The sequence below is a fragment of the Arctopsyche grandis genome, chromosome 10 (genome assembly GCF_051622035.1).
Source record: "Arctopsyche grandis isolate Sample6627 chromosome 10, ASM5162203v2, whole genome shotgun sequence".
Taxonomy (NCBI): Eukaryota; Metazoa; Arthropoda; class Insecta; order Trichoptera; family Hydropsychidae; genus Arctopsyche; species Arctopsyche grandis.
The window spans coordinates 25,573,806-25,587,268 of NC_135364.1; the positions used below are offsets into that span (position 1 = coordinate 25,573,806).

Genomic DNA, 13,463 nt, shown 5'->3' on the forward strand with positions numbered 1-13,463 from the left:
AATAACAATAAAGTAAGATAATTAGAAAAAACATAAAAATAAAAAATATTAAAAATAACAATATAATAAAATAATAATATAATAAAAATTCACAATCACAATTACCAATTTACAACAATGTTAAGCATCAAAAAACAAATTCGCAACAATCACTCTAGCTTGGTCTGTATTAATATTTAATAATATCAAAATCACAATTGGTAGAAATGAGTGTATTGATAGTGGAGCTTGCACGTCAGAATAAAACTATAAATATTTAAATATTAGAGATAACGAGAACCTATAGAGCAAATTTTATAAAATATAGAGTGAATTATAGGCGTTTAAACAATTAAAATCTGAAATAGCATATCAAGGCGAAAAGGTTGAAGATAGATTATGGTAGCCTTACGTACCGTCATAAACGTCACCGTATCCGAGATTCTGGATATTTGTTCCGCATTGTATACGATATTTTATCTCCAACGTAATGGCAGACGATACATTAACGTATGTTGATGACCAAAATGAGCAATATGGCAAAGTATGAAAACGATCGGATAAGAGATAAAAATGACCACTGACACGAAAGCCATGTGAAACCTAAAGGAGGTATGTAAAAATGAGCTTCTTTCATAATATTAGAAAATATATTAGGGACGTAAAGGAGCTCATTACACCTGGTCGTTCTACATATTAGGCACACGCAATGATAGTCTACTCAATAAATGAGGACAGTCAATCGAGTCGTAGAGGATGTTCAAAGTTGTTAAGATATCAGCTATATTCCCTCCTTTTGGCAAGTGGAAGCAGATGTTGACACCTAAACGGTGACAGATCCAAAACGGCTACCGATGTACCTCAAGAATCTTTTCCGGATGCGCTCCAATCTGTCCAATCTATTTTAATTAAAATTGTAAAATAGAAAATGATCAGTAGATCAGTAGCTATTCAAATAGATATAAGATGTATTGTGAACATAATTTAGTAATAATAAAAAGTATTTAAAATCAAAAATATAATATTTGTATCCTTGGCGGGGGGATATTTGTACGGGGGTTATTGTCCAGGGGGTTTTTGACCAGGGATACCGACCGGATGCGGTACGCGCCCTGTCGGAAAACTCAACGGGAAAATCTTCGTACATCACGACTCATACATCCGGGGGCGCACGACCGATAACGGCCGCAATCATCATCATCATCATCATCATCATCATCGTCGACGGCCGCTGCTAGAGCGACCGACCGACAATAGCAACAGTGGTAAGAGCGGCATTGCAGTGTATAAGGCAGTGTCTTGCTCAACAGCTCGCAGTCGCGAACGTAGAGCGTTGGTGAGGGCACGCGCCTCGCCGGAAACGCTCCAGTCACACCGGAAGTCTGGAAGTGACGCGCGGAAGTGGACCGGGGAAAACTCACACCCCCTCCCCAGTACACTTAGCGCGTTTTAGTCCACGACTTTTCCGCGAAATCGACCCGACAAGTGCTTCGACAAGTGAAACGAATTTGAGTGTTATTGAAATCTATACACACATATACATACATCAAAAACACGTCAAATTTCATACATGTTCAATCGTCCAGTGTCTCTAGTGTCGAAAATGAACGCCTCTCAGGAGAGGAAAATCGTCTGATAGTGGGAAATTGGGCGCCTCGCTTCAGGTGCAGCTAACTTGCAGCGATGCCCTCTAAAGAGGCTGTGATCACAGTACTTATCACTGCTGTAAGTACTTTGCTAATATTATTACATCATTATGTATTGTAAGTTTCGATACGCCTACGTTTACAGCCTTTTACTTATGACCGTATCGCACCGGTGCAACGCAATGCATTTGAAATGTTATCATGCGAATCGTACGCAGGTTTTGCACTGTTTAGATGATGCAATTTTTAAGTTTGTATTATTTATGATACGCTCTCGATATTATTTATGGTCTCGGGTTTTTTTTCTCGATCAAATGTCAAGCCAATTTAAATGCACTGCATTAGACTCGTACCGTCTTTATCCTTGTTTTGTTTTTAATTGGAAGACCTTTAAAAACATGTTAGTATATATTATAAAACAAACATAGGCGTTGTATTGTATTTTATAATATAAAAAAGAACTTAATCTAACCTAAATCTAATCAAAAGTGACAGCAATGCCCTAGATTAGATGTGAAATTTAATACCTTATAAAATGATCTTCTATAAGGATGTAAAAAGTTGTCTTTTTTTAAATTTGTAGATATTTAAAAGCATGTTAGAATTTATAAGGTATGTTATATAATACGTAAACGAACTTAACCTAACTTTAAACACAATCAAATATGATAACAATCGCGTACACTTAACGTTGTTTACAATTGCAGTTTTGAAGTGAAATAATTCATGTTACATTTTGAAATAATCACAGTGATTGTATTGAATCGTATAATTTTCTTGCCAGTTGGACTTAAGCGTTTCGTTTAAATTACACACCGTTTCAGATAAGTTTAAAAATAAAATAAGACGATTTCGGTCTGAAATAAGACATACGTACGTAGCTATTAAGGCCAACCTTCGTCCTTAATAATGACCCTATATCAAATGTCAATTGATGCAGAAAAAAAATCACCAACGAGTACAGATATTACAAGCAAATAACGAGACATTGCGTTTTAGGAGAAAGGATTTGCATGACATTGAGCCAATAGCAAAACGTTGTCAACTAAGTATGTGATTGCTGCAAAACTAACGTGTAATTTTGATTGACATTCGATTGGATTATCACTAATAGCACGTATAGCTTTTTTAAACAATTCCAATTCAAAAACAACGTATCTATTGACGATAAAATCTGAAGCAATAGCTTAAAAGTGTATTTAAAGTAAGACAAATGGGGATCACGTCGTAATTCATAACTTCGGAAGAGTGTGTAGGATTGAAAAAGAAAAAAATAAATGAAACACTAATCGTAGGTGGATCAAACGGCTTCAGATTGCAATTTATATCCATCTCGAATTAAAAAGATTTTTTTTTTGTTAAATCTGCATACGTTTTTTTGCGTAGAACTGTATCAGTCTGCGATATATAGAGACAACGGTTAAGTTGAAGGCCGTTCAAATTTAATTCTTACATCAAGTGTGCAAGTTTGACGTTATCCTGACTAGTTTTTCGACCTTTCTATTAATGACAGGGTTTTAATTGATGATTTGAATCCGACTATAGCGCGTCGAATAATAAATATATCAGATTAAAGATCGCTTATGATAATGTCATCCATTTTGTTGTACGTTTTGAAAGTTTCGCAGACAACGCGTATCAATTATGAAATCGTACAATTTTGAATAATTTACGTCAGCGATAAGAAACTCTAAATGCATGCATATAAAGCAATATTTAACCCAGTTCGTGACAATAATCGGCTTAGTTATGAAGTTAAATTAGTGACAGCTAACAAAAGAAATTATGCAATCTTTACTGATTTACTATTTGAATTGAACTTATATAAAAAAAACTCATGCTGTATTATGATATTAAAATATTTCGTAGTAAAATCGGTGATAAATTTAACGCTAATGATGTTCTGTTTAATGCATTGTTTTGAAATGAAACATTCGAGTGATTTACATGCCGGAACTGCATTTCAAATGCGGTTATCCGCATCGAATCAAAAATGCATTGGTTTTTTTGCACGGTTTACCTGCGGGTCAAGGTCGAAATATTTACCTCATAAATAATCAGAATTTCCTTATTACTAATAATATGTATATATTTTTTTTAAAATAAAAATACAGAAGCAAATAGCTGTTAAAATTTCAACGTGTCAAAATAAGATTCCTCCACATTAATATGAAAAAAGTTTTAAATTTTTCTTTTTTTATTGTTTTACGTCTGCAAAAAACCTCTTTTGATATGTTGAAAATGCTGTTTCAGGTTTTACGTGTATGTGATAGTAGATATTGACAATGTTTCTGAACAAAGTGAATTTTTTTATTGTTGCTAGCTGAGCGCTCAATGGGTGTGGAATTTTTATCCATGTTTCCGTATTGAAAGTTTAGTATTTTGAAAGGTAATATAAATGAAATCAATTTAGCACACGAAGAGCGACTGTCGTATATTTTAACTTGGTCTAATATTAAAAATATTAAAAAATAGTACAAGCGTCAAAAATCAATTTTTACAGATTGCTAAATACGTGCATATATGTATGTATTTGAAAGCGGCAAAAGTCCACTTTTCTTCATTTCGAGAAATATTTCGCCAAACATTAAATACAATGTTTTACATTTAACACTATTTAAAAATACTGGTGGCCTTTAATACGTTTATTCTGCTTTTCCGAGATTCTGGAAAAACCGAATTAAAATAAAATTTGTGAATTAAGTCAACATAAATAATCTTTTTGGAACTGAAAATTGGACTTTTGCCATTTTTATATATATTAGAAACTTTCTTACTAACACGGCTTCATTATGATACTCATTTGATATTCTGGTTTTTATTAAATTGAAAAAAATAATAAGATTCTTGGTAGCATCTTGCTTTGTTCAAAGATATGTACATACGTAAGCAAACTTGTCAGAGATTCGTTGTATGGAATTTTCGCCTAAGGCGATATTCAAAGATATAAATAAACCCGTCCTTTTATATGTAAATATAGATAGCCAGCAGTATGGCTCGGTGGTTGCATTTATGTTTAGCGCCGAGAGGTTCGATCCCGTGCTAATCTTTAATCGTTTCCCTTTCAGAGTTTGCCAATTTATCTGAATTCATTGTTGAAACGGTTCCTCAAATTGGCAAAAGTCATCCAACTTGCTGTCACAAATATCTGAATTTGATTTATGTACAATATGTAAAGTCTAAATCCATAGATGATGGATTAATTAATTGTTAACTTTGTGTTCTTCAGTCTCTCGAAATACAGCGATTTATGTGATAAAAAATGCTGCAATGTTTGTAATTAATTGTCTAGGAAGGCGCATTTAGGTTTTTCTGTTAGGCCTTCCTGATATATGTATATCTATGTAAAATTAAATTAAAACATTATAATACAGGGAAAGGAATATTCATTTCTTCAAATAGATAATTTGTTAAAATTTACGTACAAGTGCATAGATGTCTAAATCCATAGATGTCTCTATTAATCAATTAATTAATTAATTAATTAATTAAGTAATTGTTAACTTCGTGTTCTCTCGAACTTCGCCTCTCGAAATACAGCGATTTATGTGATAAAAATGCTGCAATGTTTGTAATTAATTGTCTAGGAAGGCGCATTTGGGTTAGGCCTTCCTGGTATACATCTGTATAAAAATAAAATAAAATATAAATTAAAATAGTAGTAACTCATTGATTCAATCAACGATAAGCTTTTGTCATAATAATTCAAATTTATTGCAAATTCGATCATCTCAAGCAACCGAATAAAAACTTTCATTTGACATTACTAGATAAATGTAAACGGCGTTTTAATACAACAATTTCATTAATCGTAAGTTTGAATGTCAACGCTTTTATAGGTTATAGTTCGCACATTATAATAGAATGCACTCTCGTTTCGTTCCATTATTATTATTTCAACTAACCTTGTTTCAATGCAAATGTTATATAATCGAACAGAGACAGTCTCCTTATTGAATAGAGAATGCGCGCTTTGAACTTGTACCAGATGCGCGTTTTACATACAGGCGATAAATCTCGATCATCTCGTTCGATCCCATTCATCACGGACGATTAGAGATGAAAATCCCGACCTTAAATCATCACACGATCTGCATGCAAATTGCGCCGCATTTAAATACCCACCCGCAATGCTCGAATGCAAACAAGATCGCTGACGCATTTGACTGGCAGCAAATGTTAAATGTTGGCAGAATACAATGTATGTAAATTGTCCAATAGAGTTAAATGCGAAAGCTTTTGTGAGAAGATCTCGCAAAAACACTTTAGGATGTTGCGTTGGAAGTATCATTATTGTGTGTACGAAGGAATTCATGCATCCTAATGAGATGGCGAAGCAACCGAGCGAGATGTCCGTTGCATTGGTTTTGAATGTCAGTTGAAAATTAAGGGTTATTTGCGAGAAAATGTTGCTATTAAATAAAATGGGTTTTATATTGGACGTATATTTAAAAAGAGCGGTTTGATTTTTTATTACTTGAAAAACCTATAATAAACTGATGAATTAATTAATTGAAATCGATTTCGTACCGATAAAAATTGGTTTACGATTTAATTGTATTGACTGGATGTTGGGAACTTATGAGCCGATATAGGGTCTAGATTATTTCATGACATTTTTTTTTTTTATTACATTTTATACCAGGAAGGCCTTACAGATAAACCCCCAATGCGCCTTTCTGGCCAATTACAAACAATGCAGCATTTTAATTACACAAGTCGCTGAATTACGAGACACTGAAAAACTCGCAAATCAACGAGACATCTATGAATTGTACATAAATTTTATTGTACATTAATCATAATCAAATAGTGGCGACTTAGTAGGTAGGAAGGTCTTCAGAAAATTTTAATCGGAAACGGTTTTAACATTGAAATCAGAGAAATTGGCAAACTCTGATAGGAAACTATCGACCTGAAGTCACAAATATCCAGGTCTGACCTGCAGCACTCCAGATATACTCTTTCTTTCTTTCTAAAATTCTTTTCAATCGAGGTCAGCTCATGGGATCGATCCCGGCACCTCTCGATGTTAGGCAGAAGCTTAACGACCGAGCTATGCTGCTGGCTATAAGAAATATAGACGAATCGCCCGGCGTTGCTCAAGCGAGCGAAAGTTTGAAATTTTGTGTCACTCCGAGCTACAATTTCTAATTGAGATCAGAAAGTATTTCAAATTTGGTGATTTTCAATTAAAAAAACTGTAGATTTGCATTTTATTTACATTTATAGACTAGACGAATCGCTCAGTATTTCTCGGGTGGCTTGAGGGCGAAAACACACAGCGATGAACGGCACACCATGTGCATGGCTCCCCGCTGTGGGTGGTCTCCTATATTTCTTAAAATATGGGATACACCGTTATCGATCACTGTCAAGCAAGGATACAATTTTACCGAAAACACTTCAGAGGGTAGTTTTGGGGCGGGTCATGCCGGGCGTTCCATGAATATGTGCAAGACACGGCCCATTTTATTCGCATATTTAAAAGTATCTAAAAAAACCACGTGCCACGTGCACCGCTGTGTATTTTCGCCCTAATTTTTCTTTGGCTTTGGGCAAGAACCGTCTAAGGTTTAAATTAAAAATACCGAAATATAGTGTATTATATACATATACATAGCTACAGACTAGTGCACTGGTAGAGCCATTTCATACTAGTAGAGAGGTCGTGGGCTCAAGTCCCGGCCAAATACGCTGCTGGCGAGATCTTGAAGTTATTAAACACAGATCAACCGTTTTCTGTTTTTTTTTCGATTTTTCTAGCTCAATTTATGTGGCGAATCCAATAAATCGGTATCTTCCACCTCACTTTTTCTCATTTGAGCTATTAGAATCTCGAATTTGTTGAATCTTATAAAATGCTACCTACATAATGCATTTCTCGTAAATTTTCTGTTTATCAAAATTTTGTTGATTGTCTATAGATGTCTCATATTATATTTTCATAAAATGTACAAAATTAATCTTACCATATTAGTCGCCTTGGGGTAATATTCCTTTCATGGCATATATGATTTACATATGTAAGTAATAAAATATATACTTTAATTTTCATATTTGAGTTCGATATAAATATTTTATAATTTTTAAATACTAAATAATTTGTACCTATACAAATATATATTTGGAAATGTGGACGAAATTTGATTTAAGATTATTAAGGTTTATGATTTTCCTATTTTTTTACATTGATTGGTTGATAGGATTTTGACATATGTACATACATACATATATACATACATACGTGAAACATTGAAATTAGTGAAACGTAAAATTATGTGCAATAATTTGAATTTATGAAAAAAAGTTAATATAAATATTTAAATTAGATATATGTATGTAATTTGCATTTCTATATAGCAATACATATTATTGAATTGAACTTAACTCAACCTTTAAACTGAATAAACATGGATGAAACAAACAATTTGGCTTTTTATATAAGCGATCACTTCCGGTTAATAAAAATATCATTGATAAAAGTATCATTGTTGCCGATTTTTAATTTGTTAAAAAGATCTATCTAGTATAAAACAATACAATAGGTATTTGATTCATATTTTAAATTTTCTACACTTAGCATATTTATTTCATATTACTTATTAGTTTGGTTACATAGTGATATGGGAAAAATTAGCACAAAGTTTTGGCTACTAATTTATAATATTTATTCATTTATTTTTACATATATACCAGGAAGGCTCGACAGGAAGACCCCAATGCGCCTTCCTGTACAATTAATTACAAACAATGCAGCATTTTATTATTACATAAATCACTGTATTTCCAGAAGCTGAAGAACACGAAATAACAATTAATTAATTAATTGATTACAGAATTAATCCACTGAGACATTTGTGGATTTAGATTTTGTACATATTTTTTACAAATTATACACACAATAAATACAGAAGATTTGTGACAACAGGAAAGATGATTTTTTGCCAATTTTGGGAAATGTTTCAACAATGATCAGATGCAATTGGCAAACTCTGATAAGAGACGATCGATTTGGAGTCACAAATACCCCCAAATCTAACCAGCAGTGTAGCGGATCGAACCCACTGATCACTTGGTGCTAAACCACATTAAGCCACACTGCCACCCAATATATATATATATATATATATATATATATATATATATATATATATATATATATATATAAGCTCTATAAAACACAAAGCACATTTTAGTTGACTTTTTTTCGAAAAACAAAAAAATGCAATAATACATTGTGATTGTGACCGTGAGGTCGTATAAAGTGCCACAATGGTTTGCCAAGAAACGTCGAGAACTGGATTAACTGGTAAATTTATCGGTTGATATAACCCTAGAAGGAGTTGATAGATTGCGTTCTACCCCACAGGAGGACCTCACTCCTTTTTGCCGTGGCATAATTTCCACAAAACGCAAATTAAATCGGACTCCCACAAAGGAATGCCTAATACGCGTCGACTAAATGTCAACTCAATTTTGACGGGATTCCACGCGAACCAACACGCAGATTTCGACGCTCTCAATATCCGCATACTCATACGAGGTATATTTTATGATAAATAATATATAAATTGTATTAAATGTTAACCTGAGCCGGTTATAATGTCCGGCCGCCCTTGGACCACGCCCGCCTCGTCACACTTTCTTGAGATTGTACCGAGCTCAGTGCGTCAGGCTTTACAATAATAATTAAACGGCGGATAAATATTTTATTATTATATTACACATACTCGTATATGTATGTATGTGTATCGATATACCATCGTCCTTGACATTTGATTTATTAATCAGATAAATATGCATTAATCAAGAATCCTCTCGGGCGCGTTGATTAACACGATTGAATAATCCTCGATAGATACTGATCTCTTTTGATGATCTTTATTTTTTATTTTGAAGGTAGGACACATTATCTTTTACAATGTTCATCTCCGGTGAAATTAATAACATTGTGCATTATTGCGGAAAGTCTGCAACATGTCGAAGACAGGCGTGCGACCTTCGTATAGCGAATTAACATTTAATTAATTATCCGTTAATTGAATGTTTGGGGCGTTTCCGATCTTTGGCTTGTCATAAAACAATATTAATGATATTCGAGTGAAATTAATTTCGATCTTAATATTTGTATACCGTGGGATATGTGTACATACATATAATGCGAAACTCGTTTTGTACATTAAATAATAAATAACCAGGTGAAGGGACTGTGCGAAATGATTGGTTGTTCGGTGATGGAAAAAAATGCATGATCAACGGTAGGTAATCATGATTATTATACGATGATAATTGAACGTGATTGTTTTATATCGGCGATCGATAACGTTTACAACGGACGCGGGTGAAAAAAATGTTTCGATTTTTATTTGTACATGATTTTTGACACCGGTGACTTACGCCGGTACATTATTTCTGATTGATTCGATTTGCATGATTGAAATGTGTGAACGGCACGTGTAACTCAATAGAAACTTATTGTAAAAAGTTCAAATAAAACGGAGGCAACTAAACGAAGGTTACCCTTTTCTTTTGCCAGTCCCTTATTTTTTCGGGTTGGACCCATAGATATAGAATAACATCTATATCTATTGTTGCAACTCAACACCTGTTGGGTCTGTGAGATCATCAGACTTTTCAATTAGTCTTTCAGTTTGTAAGTCCCTCTGGGCTACCCCTTGGGTATTTCCTTGTCGGTACGTAAAGCTTATCCTATTCAGGTTTTTCCATAGACATCAAACTCATAAACACGCCACACATGATAACTGTTTCCTCAAGGAAAACTTTTCACGACCTGTAAGAGAAGTGGAAATTATAATATAATAACTATCATAATTATCTGTTAATGCGAGTAGTTATCTTTGATTTAAGTTTGAATGCATTATATTTTTGAAGTAACTTTTAGAACGAATGTTAAACACAAAGTGCTGGTCATTGAAATTGCATCATCTTCAATTATTTAGCGATTTTTTTACTTTATCTATGTATGTATGTACGAAGTAAGAATAGATGAAGTTTTGTGATCATGCGAAAATTCTAAATCGATATTGTGACTGATTCAAACTCAGAATCGATCATTGATCACGTTTTTTACTTTATCTTATTTACGTAGAACAATAGATGAAGTTTTGTGATCAAGTATAAATTCGAACTCGACATTGTGACTGATTCGAACTCAAGTCAATTACTGATCACGTTTTCATGATCTAGTTTTATTTGAAACTATGTTTTTTTACAAAAAAGGTATTATTTATAATATTTTGAACCTATTATATTAAGTTCTTGTGAGTATTTCAAATGACTAACTTAATTTTTTCAGATATATAGTGTTTTGGCTTAATATGGCAAATGTCTTGTTATCTTTGAATAAAATATCTACAATTAAACTTGGGTTACATTGAGTTCTTTTTTTTTTAAATAATAAAGTGGAAGTGTAAATTGTCAGTCAAAAAGACGCCTCTCCAAGAAAATCAGATGTTGCAATGTTTGTATGAACTTTAGAATATGGTTTTGCCTCTAATTTGGAACGAATAAAATATTTAAAGGATAGTTAAATTACAAAAATATAATATAAATAAAGTTATAATAAAATCTTTCTGTTTGCGTAAAAATGTAAAATATTTGGATACTTTATATTAAGATTTATAACCGAGCAAATGCTTTTAATCCAAATGTAATAAAATAATTATGCAAAATTGACTTCTAAAATTGCCTCTCATAAACTGAGTGGTAAATGGAGGCATAAATGAATCGAATCGAATCTGAAGAATTATAGCTCTGAAGCGGTTAAGAGTAGAGATTTGGTGTAAAAGTGGGCGTACAAAATGCGTTGCCGTTGATGATGATATATGCCGATACGGTGCACGGTATGTTTTCGCGCGCAAAAGGTTAATTTTCCAATTTATAAAACCTTCTGTACGATTTTGCCACGTATGTTCGATCGTGTAAAAGATAATTCTTCACAAAGCTTTATTGTTAAAACGTGAATTGTTTCGTTTTTTATATTTATTTTTTTTTTTTCACGTACCGCGTATTATATTATCACTTCATCCTGTTTGAGATCAACATTACAATAAGTATAGCAATTGTATACAAACACGATTGATTTTTTTTTTATAAATACTAGGTACCTACAGACGATTCGCATACAGGTTCTACAGAGAACAATAGTCGATAAAGAAAATTGTCGAGTAAACTTGGGACAATGTTACGGACGATTGATATGTCCGTTCGTTTCGTGCATTCATTTATGTAAAAGTACAGATAAAACAGACAGAGATTAAATGAAACCATTTTCATGAAAGCTTACCTGTATGTAAAATTATACGGTTCACTTTGTCGGCAATCAAAAAAAATACGATTGTAATAAAGATTCACCGGTCCAAAAGCAATATCGATCAAAACCAGTTAGTTAGCCTGATCTACATAGTTAGACGTCCGATTTGCGATTGTTTATCATTGTTGATATCTGTAAATAAATGAACTCAATGAACTTGAAATTAAACTGGAAAATGCGTCGGTGGACTAATTTGCATAAGTTGATTTGTTTTGAACCTATTATAAGCCTCGTATCCGGTAAATCATTTTTACAATAAATTATAACGCAATCCGGATTTCGACCTATCGCCTGTCTGATCCTGTCAACTGTTTAAACCAGATGTCAATTTATTGACTAGAAATAAATATATTTATGGTACAAAGTTTCGAAAATATTTATTTTATAAAACATATACATAATTCCGAATGTGAGAGACTGCATAGCTTTGTATAGAATGAGGACGAAGAATAAACTCAAAGAAGTGTAATTACCGTCAAACTGAAAACCGGAATTTTAATCGGATACGAAGATGACAAAAATGACTGATGAAGTCACTGCATGTATTTTCAGGACTAACGAGAAGTCGTTGCACAAGTAAATTATTACAAAAATGTAACGCAAATAAATATACATGTATTTATGTAAGAATTTTTTCGAAGATGACAAGTAATATGTGGGTTAATATTTGTTTCCATATTGTAAATGCTTACTAAAATGATAAAATAAATATAATAACAATCATCATTATCTACAGCCATTCTCCAGGGCCTCTCCAACGCGCTTCTACTCCTCTATTTTGCGCAACTCTCATCCATCTCACTCCACAGATTTTCCTTATTTCGTCTACCAATCTTCCTTGTGGTCTTCCTTTTACCCTTTTGCATTCTCTCGGGTATTCTAGCACTTCGTATTTTGTCCACCTTTCGTCCATTCCAAGTCCAGTGGCCCGCCCATTACCATTTCAATGTATTTAATCTATCCACTATATCCACAACTCTTGTCATACTGCTCACCCACGAATTCCGTTTCCTGTCTATAATATTTTGTTACATAATATTTTACGTCATCACTGGCGTCATCACTGGCAAAACATTTTTTTCTTCAGGCTATGTATGTACATATTAAATATGTAAATAGTAGCTAGCAGTATGGCTCGGTGGTTCCGTTTCCTGTCTTTCCTCGATATGCCTAGCATACAACGTTCCATACTTTTTTGAGTGCATTGGATTTATGTAGCAACTTGGCGTTCCATATCTAAGTTTCACATCCATACGTCAGCACTGGCAAAACACATTGATCGAAGACTTTTTTCTTCAGGCAGAGTGGCATTTTTTATTTAAAAACAACATTCATTCGTCCAAATGCACTCCATCCTAATTTCATACGTCTCTTTATCTCTTCATCTTTACTACCAGACATGTCTATTATTTGACCTAAATATAAACAATTATTTACTCCTTATGTACAAAACTGCATTCATTCGTAATATACATATTATATAATAATTATAAATAATTAAA

General features: G+C 33.1%; 1 protein-coding gene across 1 annotated transcript in view; it reads left to right on the forward strand.

The window, feature by feature from the left end:
* Positions 1–1,231: 1,231 nt before the first annotated feature.
* LOC143917631 (uncharacterized) overlaps positions 1,232–13,463 on the forward strand; it is a 92,656-nt gene continuing 80,424 nt past the window's right edge. Inside the window, exon 1 of the mRNA XM_077439210.1 lies at positions 1,232–1,704. Coding sequence (XP_077295336.1) covers positions 1,663–1,704 — 42 coding nt within the window. The 5' untranslated portion in view covers positions 1,232–1,662. The remainder of the gene's footprint in view (positions 1,705–13,463) is intronic.